The sequence below is a fragment of the Macrobrachium rosenbergii genome, chromosome 9 (assembly GCF_040412425.1).
Source record: "Macrobrachium rosenbergii isolate ZJJX-2024 chromosome 9, ASM4041242v1, whole genome shotgun sequence".
NCBI classification, from domain to species: domain Eukaryota; kingdom Metazoa; phylum Arthropoda; class Malacostraca; order Decapoda; family Palaemonidae; genus Macrobrachium; species Macrobrachium rosenbergii.
Window position 1 is genome coordinate 61487165 of NC_089749.1, and position 8781 is coordinate 61495945.

The 8781-nt window shown below is 35.8% G+C and overlaps 1 protein-coding gene across 1 annotated transcript; it reads left to right on the forward strand.

The window, feature by feature from the left end:
* The first annotated feature begins 1494 nt into the window (after positions 1-1494).
* Positions 1495-6153, forward strand: LOC136842013 (uncharacterized). Its single transcript, XM_067109413.1, has 2 exons — positions 1495-1936; positions 2762-6153. Exons 1-2 carry the CDS (start codon positions 1495-1497, stop codon positions 6151-6153), a joined length of 3834 nt encoding a protein of 1277 aa, XP_066965514.1.
* Positions 6154-8781: the final 2628 nt, after the last annotated feature.

Below are 8781 nucleotides of genomic sequence, written 5' to 3' on the forward strand. Positions count from 1 at the left end.
AAAATTTTGGTATGGCAATGGGAAACCCTCTATCCCCAGTGTTAAAGTAACTTATATATGGAATTTTTGAAAAGAAGATATTAAACAACATAAAACCAAATGTAACATGGTTTAGGTATGTTGACGACATAATTTGTGTATGGCCAGGAAACCAAAAAAAAAAAAACTTTTGCTAAGTTAAATCAATTAGTACCATCAATTAAATTCACGATGGAAATGGAAAATGATGGGTGCTTACCGTTTCTGGATGTCTTCATACGAAAGAAATAGTGTCGGGTTTAAATATAGTGTGTATAGAAAACCCACTAATATTTCTTCCTATGCACATTTCTATTCTGGACAAAGCAATAAGGTTAAAAAAGTCAGTGTTTTCATCTATGTTTTTAAGAGCATTATGGGTATGTAGCCTGAATATATTGATGATGAAATAGATAAGATTAGGAATGCAGGCAAAAATTGAAATATCCTGATAGTGTATTAAACAGTGCATTTGAAGTGGCAAAAAGACTATGTATCAAAACCAGAAAGAACCTTACAACACAAAAAAATTTGCTTGCCAACTGCCTTATAATAATAGTATGAAAGATATCCCTCATCTTCTTAAAATTTTAGTGTTAATGTCGCATTTAAGAACAATACATGACTTATTTGTATTTGTTTTCGTATGAGATGCGAGGGTCATCCAATAGATGGCAGTGTAGGTTTGATTGGGGAGTGTAATGTTATTGTATTTTTCCTCCTTGTTTTCTAAAAAGAGTAAAGTTCTGATGTTTTGATCCTTTAAAAGTTTACTTGGCTACTTAGTCTCGTACGTACCAGTGTGTCTCCTGGAATTGTATTGACAAGTTGTGAATTATACTAACTAATATTACGAAAGGATGTAAAGTGAAAAAGTTATATTAATAGTATGGGTAAAGTATTGATTCTCTTGTATTTTTCTTATATGTACGTGACTTAGCATTATGAAGTGTTTACTCTGTATTAAGTGAGTGCTGTGTATTTCGAGTATTTACTCGTTATTAAGAATTTATTGTCTTATGTATTTCTTTGTGTGAAGAGTGTTAATACTTAGTATTGCATAAGTATCCAGTGATTTCACTAATATATATATATTTATTTGATTTTTCAGTAATACTAAATTAAATATTAAATAATATTTTTATTAATTTGATCAGTGTTTGAATAATTGCCTTGGGTAATCTAAATATTTACGTTTCTCTAACTAATAATTTAAGAGTATTAGAAGCAGAGCGTAACAAGTGGGGCCTGTCCGGGATATTCATTTGTTTGCCCTCGGTAATTGTTTGTAATGATTGATATTGTGCAAGATTTGTAATATGCGTATTGACGTATTGGTTTTTCTATTTTCAAATTAATTTCTTGTTGTGCAGTTTATCAAGTGATAATTAGTATATTAAGTTGATAATTATGGAGTCCTTTAACATTAGTGAGTTTGTTGAAAATCCTACGAGTGGATATTTGAGCTCGCACCGGATGCGAAAGGATGATTGGTTAGAGATCGCTAGTCACTACGAGTTTGCTAAAGACATAAAGAAAGCCTGGCGTAAATCTCAGATTAAGAGTAACGTAATATCGAAGTTAGTCGATGATGGAGTTCTCTCGGAAGAGGCCTTTGATTTATGTGATGAAGGTAGTTCAGCCTTAGAGGTAAAAAGATTAGAAATTCAGTATGCAAGAGAAAGAGAGGAAAGGGAAAGGCAAGACAGATTAAAAAGGGAAGAAATTGAACGTCAAGACAGGTTAGATAGAGAAAAAAGAGAAGAAAGAGAAAGGCAGGACAGATTAAAAAGGGAAGAAATTGAGCGTCAAGACAGGTTAGATAGAGAAAAAAGAGAGTATCAGTTAAAGTTAGAAGCCCTCAAGAGTGGAAGTAAAGGTAAAATTTCTCTTATTGACGAGAGTATACCTGATGTAAGTAAGTTTACTAAGATTGTACCTAAATTTGATGAGTCAGAACCTGATGAATTTTTTCACTTTTGAGAAGTTAGCTCAAAGTTTAAGTTGGCCTAAGGAGGTCTGGCCTGTGATTATTCAACCTGCTTTGGTAGGAAAAGCTAGGTCTGCTTTTCTAGCTTTGAATGCTAGTGAGTGCAAGGATTATGATTTTATCAAGGATAATATACTTAAAATATATGAACTTACTCCTGAGTATTATCGTTTGCGATTTAGAAGGTTTCGTAAATGTGATAGACAATCATATGTAGAGTATACTCATAGTATTGTTAAACTTCATGATAAGTGGATTAAAGCAGCTGGAGTCACGTGCATGGAAGAGTACAGAGAGTTAATGTTACTTGAACAATTTTTAAGAGGAATTCCTGTTGATGTACAGTGATATTTGTTTGAAAGAGAAGTTACAACTTTGCAGAGAGCTACTACACTGGCTGAGAATTTTGGTCTGTTAAAGCCATTTAAAAGGGGAAACAATTCCAGGAGATCACCACATACATCACCTTGCAAATCACTGCAGAATTCACCACATAATAGTCCTGGCCGGAGTAAATATAAAGGTCAAGGGAAGAACAATGCTGGAAGTAATAATAGTACGGTTGTGAAATGTTATTTTTGTGGTGAGGTTGGACATATTCGTAGAAATTGTCCTGGATGGCTTAAAAACAAAGAAAAGACAGGGAGTGTAGCTTGTTCTCTCCCGAGAATGTGTAGGTATGGTAAAGAAAAGTCTCCTGTGGTTAGAGAGAATTTAAACCTTTCTGTTTTAAAGGAAAACTTTGTGTTCCAGATGAAAGTGCCAATGGAATCTCTGTCAGGATAGTACGAGATACGGGTTCGTCGCACAGCTTGGTGGTCAGAGATGCAGTTCCTGGTATAGAGAATTGTATGACTCAAGATAGTGTAATTCTGAAGAGCATTGGCGGATTGACTACAGTACCCAGAGCAAAGTTGCATGTGGATTGTAATTTGTATACAGGGAATACTGTTGTAGGAGTTGTTGACTCATTACCTATACCTAACATTGATTTTCTATTAGGAAATGATATCGCTGGTTCCAGAGTGATTCCAGATCCTGTTGTTGTGGATACTCCTCTGATTGAAAATCCAGTGAAGGAACTAGAAGAGAATGCCATGTTTCAGTCATGTGTCGTTGAACACAGCCTGAGGATTTTGGATACTGCAAGGAATTTGATTTGTACGGATGCTGTTGATGTTGCAGCAGGTGATGTAGTAGAGGAGCTAGAGCAGAGAAACTCTCCTCTGATAGAAGACAAGGTAGAAAAAGTCAACAATGAAAAGGACTGTAAGCTAGACAATACTACGGAGGAGGTTCGTGAATCTTCTTTACTAGATTGTAACATTTTGGATTCAGAGTTTCATAATCTGTTTGAAATGAGAGAATTTGATATTAGAGATGCTCAAGCTAATGATTATTCTTTACAACAAATGTTTAATGAAGCTGTTTCAGAGAGTGAAATCGCTACAGAAGCGACTTGCTATTATTTAAAGACAGGAATACTGATGAGAAAGTACAGAGCACTATCTACTCCTGCTAATGCTTCATGGGATGTGAAGTACCAATTAGTTGTACCTTTAGGATTGAGAGAAGAAATAATCCGGATTGCCCATGTGAATACATCTGCCCATCTTGGAGTGAAGAAGACCACTCTCAATATTCTGCAATATTTTTATTGGCCTGGAATAAGAGAAGATGTAAAGAAATTTTGTAAAGTTTGTGATACTTGTCAAAAAGTAGGTAAACCTAATCAGCCTATAAAACCAGTACCTTTATCTCCACAGATTGTATGTAGTGTTCCATTTGAGAAAGTAATTTTGGATTGTGTTGGTCCATTGCCTAAGTCTAAAAACAAAAACCAGTATTTGATGACTGTTATGTGCAGTAGCATAAGGTATCCAGATGCTGTACCTCTGCGTAATATTTCTGCTAAAACATTAATTCCTCATCTAGTTAAGATTTTCACCCAATATGGAATACCTAGGATTGTACAGACCGATCGTGGAACTAATTTTACGTCTACATTATTTCAGGAAGTAATGAAAGTAATGGGTATTAAACATTCTATGTCCACAGTATATCATCCTCAAAGTCAAGGTTGTCTTGAAAGATTTCACCAGACGCTGAAAGAAGGATTGACTAAGTTTTGTGAAGAAACTGGTAAAGACTGGGAGGAAGGATTGCCATTTGTTTTATATGCCGTGAGGAATGCACATCAGGAAAGTCTTGGATCTTCTCCTGCCGAATTACTTTATGGAAGACAAATTAGAGGACCACTTAAAGTATTGTATGACACTTGGTTAGACTATAGTGAAGATGTCAGTTTGGGAGAATATGCAACGAATTTAAGAGAAAAGCTTGAGTATTCACGTAAGTTCGCCCATCAACATTTGTTTAAAGCCCAGCATTCCATGAAGAAAAACTTTGATAGTAAAGCAGAGAAGAGAGAATTTAAAGTTGGAAATAGAGTTTTAATGTTAACTCCTATGAAGAAAACTTTTGAAAGCAGATATGAAGGACCATTTACTGTGATGAGTAAGAATCAGAATGTATATGAAATATCTACTCCAGGTAAAAGGAGAGATCGGAAAAAAGTACATATAAACAGATTAAAACTTTATTCTACTAAGGAGAAAACTGAAGAAAGTATTGCCGTTGCTAGCTTGGTTCTTGTTGACAAGTCTTCTGATCAAGTATCTGATGACCATCTTATAAAAACAGATGTTCGATTATCCAATTCTGACAATATCAACCATCTGAAATCTAAATTGCATCATTTACCCTCTCTTCAATTGCAGGATATAGAAAGGTTGTTGGAATCTTTCCCAGCGATTTGTGGAGACATACCAACACAAACAAGTCTTGTGGAAGTTGAGATGCAGCTTAAGATCGGCTCAGTTCCAGTTAAGAGCGCTCCGTATCGAGTATCTCCATACAAGAAGACCATCATGAAAAAAGAGGTAGATTTCTTGCTAGAACATGGTTTGGCCGAAGTCAGCCATAGTCCATGGTCATCTCCATGTGTACTAGTAGGAAAACCAGATGGTACATGTCGGTTATGCACAGATTATCGTCAGGTAAACCAACTTACTGTTTCTGACTGCTATCCGTTACCCAGAATTGACGATCTTATTGACTTGGTAAGCTCATCAAAATTTATATCTCGTATAGATCTTCTTAAAGGTTACTATCAACTACCATTGTCAGAATCCACAAAACCCATAACTGCGTTTGTAACACCTAGTGGACTTTTTCAATACAAGGTGTTACCTTTTGGATTAAAGAATGCTACAGCTATATTTCAAAGGCTCATGAATGATGTTTTGAAGGATTTATCCAATGTTGCAGTATATTTGGACGACATTATTGTTTTTACAGATACTTGGGATAGCCACCTAGAGACGTTAAGGAAGGTATTCGCTCGGTTGGAAGCCACAAACCTCACACTGAATTTGGCGAAGAGTGACTTTGGTTATGCCCGAATTCAGTATCTTGGATATGTTGTCGGGAGTGGAGAAGTCGCACCCGTTAATGCCAAGGTGAATGCCATCTTAACTGTGAAGGAACCTACCTGTCGGAAGGAAGTTCAACGCTTCTTAGGGATGGTCGGGTATTACAGAAGATTCTGTAAGAATTTTTCGGAACTTGTCTTTCCACTGACTGATCTGACAAGCAGCAAGAAAAAGTTCCAGTGGACCTCAGAGTACCAGGAGGCATTCGACAAGGCTAAGACTTTGTTAATCTCAAGCCCAGTTCTCAAATCTCCTGATTTTGGAAGTCCGTTTATCCTCGAAGTAGATGCCAGTGAGATTGGAGTAGGAGCAGTTCTTCTGCAGAGAAGCAAAGACTTCTTACTACATCCAGTGATGTACAGCTCGCAAAAGTTTAAACCCCATCAGCTTAACTACTCTACAATAGAAAAGGAAGCTCTTAGCCTACTTTTGGCTTTGGAGAAGTTTGATACTTATCTTCATTCGTCCCCATACACTATTGAAGTATATACTGATCATCAGCCACTTACGTTCTTGCAGAAAATGAAGACTAAGAATAAGAGACTAATGAGATGGTGGTTATCCTTGCAAGACTATGATCTACATGTGAATCACATCAAGGGAAAGGATAATTTGCGTGCAGATTTTTTATCCAGGCATCCTGTTATGTAAAATTGTAAGAATTTGTCTTTGTTATATTATGAATTGTAATTTTTGTTTATCCTCATTGGTTATAATGATGATTTTAAAGAGGGAGGGATGCTATAACTTGACTTATTTGTATTTGTTTTCGTATCAGATGCGAGGGTCATCCAATAGATGGCAGTGTAGGTTTGATTGGGGAGTGTAATGTTATTGTATTTTTCCTCCTTGTTTTCTAAAAAGAGTAAAGTTCTGATGTTTTGATCCTTTAAAAGTTTACTTGGCTACTTAGTCTCGTACGTACCAGTGTGTCTCCTGGAATTGTATTGACAAGTTGTGAATTATACTAACTAATATTACGAAAGGATGTAAAGTGAAAAAGTTATATTAATAGTATGGGTAAAGTATTGATTCTCTTGTATTTTTCTTATATGTACGTGACTTAGCATTATGAAGTGTTTACTCTGTATTAAGTGAGTGCTGTGTATTTCGAGTATTTACTCGTTATTAAGAATTTATTGTCTTATGTATTTCTTTGTGTGAAGAGTGTTAATACTTAGTATTGCATAAGTATCCAGTGATTTCACTAATATATATATATTTATTTGATTTTTCGGTAATACTAAATTAAATATTAAATAATATTTTTATTAATTTGATCAGTGTTTGAATAATTGCCTTGGGTAATCTAAATATTTACGTTTCTCTAACTAATAATTTAAGAGTATTAGAAGCAGAGCGTAACAAGTGGGGGCCTGTCCGGGATATTCATTTGTTTGCCCTCAGTAATTGTTTGTAATGATTGATATTGTGCAAGATTTGTAATATGCGTATTGACGTATTGGTTTTTCTATTTTCAAATTAATTTCTTGTTGTGCAGTTTATCAAGTGATAATTAGTATATTAAGTTGATAATTATGGAGTCCTTTAACATTAGTGAGTTTGTTGAAAATCCTACGAGTGGATATTTGAGCTCGCACCGGATGCGAAAGGATGATTGGTTAGAGATCGCTAGTCACTACGAGTTTGCTAAAGACATAAAGAAAGCCTGGCGTAAATCTCAGATTAAGAGTAACGTAATATCGAAGTTAGTCGATGATGGAGTTCTCTCGGAAGAGGCCTTTGATTTATGTGATGAAGGTAGTTCAGCCTTAGAGGTAAAAAGATTAGAAATTCAGTATGCAAGAGAAAGAGAGGAAAGGGAAAGGCAAGACAGATTAAAAAGGGAAGAAATTGAACGTCAAGACAGGTTAGATAGAGAAAAAAGAGAAGAAAGAGAAAGGCAGGACAGATTAAAAAGGGAAGAAATTGAGCGTCAAGACAGGTTAGATAGAGAAAAAAGAGAGTATCAGTTAAAGTTAGAAGCCCTCAAGAGTGGAAGTAAAGGTAAAATTTCTCTTATTGACGAGAGTATACCTGATGTAAGTAAGTTTACTAAGATTGTACCTAAATTTGATGAGTCAGAACCTGATGAATTTTTTTCACTTTTTGAGAAGTTAGCTCAAAGTTTAAGTTGGCCTAAGGAGGTCTGGCCTGTGATTATTCAACCTGCTTTGGTAGGAAAAGCTAGGTCTGCTTTTCTAGCTTTGAATGCTAGTGAGTGCAAGGATTATGATTTTATCAAGGATAATATACTTAAAATATATGAACTTACTCCTGAGTATTATCGTTTGCGATTTAGAAGGTTTCGTAAATGTGATAGACAATCATATGTAGAGTATACTCATAGTATTGTTAAACTTCATGATAAGTGGATTAAAGCAGCTGGAGTCACGTGCATGGAAGAGTACAGAGAGTTAATGTTACTTGAACAATTTTTAAGAGGAATTCCTGTTGATGTACAGTGATATTTGTTTGAAAGAGAAGTTACAACTTTGCAGAGAGCTACTACTCTGGCTGAGAATTTTGGTCTGTTAAAGCCATTTAAAAGGGAAAACAATTCCAGGAGATCACCACATACATCACCTTGCAAATCACTGCAGAATTCACCACATAATAGTCCTGGCCGGAGTAAATATAAAGGTCAAGGGAAGAACAATGCTGGAAGTAATAATAGTACGGTTGTGAAATGTTATTTTTGTGGTGAGGTTGGACATATTCGTAGAAATTGTCCTGGATGGCTTAAAAACAAAGAAAAGACAGGGAGTGTAGCTTGTTCTCTCCCGAGAATGTGTAGGTATGGTAAAGAAAAGTCTCCTGTGGTTAGAGAGGAATTTAAACCTTTCTGTTTTAAAGGAAAACTTTGTGTTCCAGATGAAAGTGCCAATGGAATCTCTGTCAGGATAGTACGAGATACGGGTTCGTCGCACAGCTTGGTGGTCAGAGATGCAGTTCCTGGTATAGAGAATTGTATGACTCAAGATAGTGTAATTCTGAAGAGCATTGGCGGATTGACTACAGTACCCAGAGCAAAGTTGCATGTGGATTGTAATTTGTATACAGGGAATACTGTTGTAGGAGTTGTTGACTCATTACCTATACCTAACATTGATTTTCTATTAGGAAATGATATCGCTGGTTCCAGAGTGATTCCAGATCCTGTTGTTGTGGATACTCCTCTGATTGAAAATCCAGTGAAGGAACTAGAAGAGAATGCCATGTTTCAGTCATGTGTCGTTGAACACAGCCTGAGGATTTTGGATACTGCAAGGAATTTGA

What these genes read in the sequence shown, in the direction of transcription:
- LOC136842013 (XM_067109413.1), top strand. Translation starts at nt 1,495, where the DNA reads ATGCGAAAGGATGATTGGTTAGAGATCGCTAGTCACTACGAGTTTGCT. An exon ending in CGAGAGTATACCTGATGTAA is followed by an intron (nt 1,937 to 2,761) that starts GTAAGTTTACTA and finishes TTTGTGTTCCAG; the next exon opens with ATGAAAGTGCCAATGGAATC.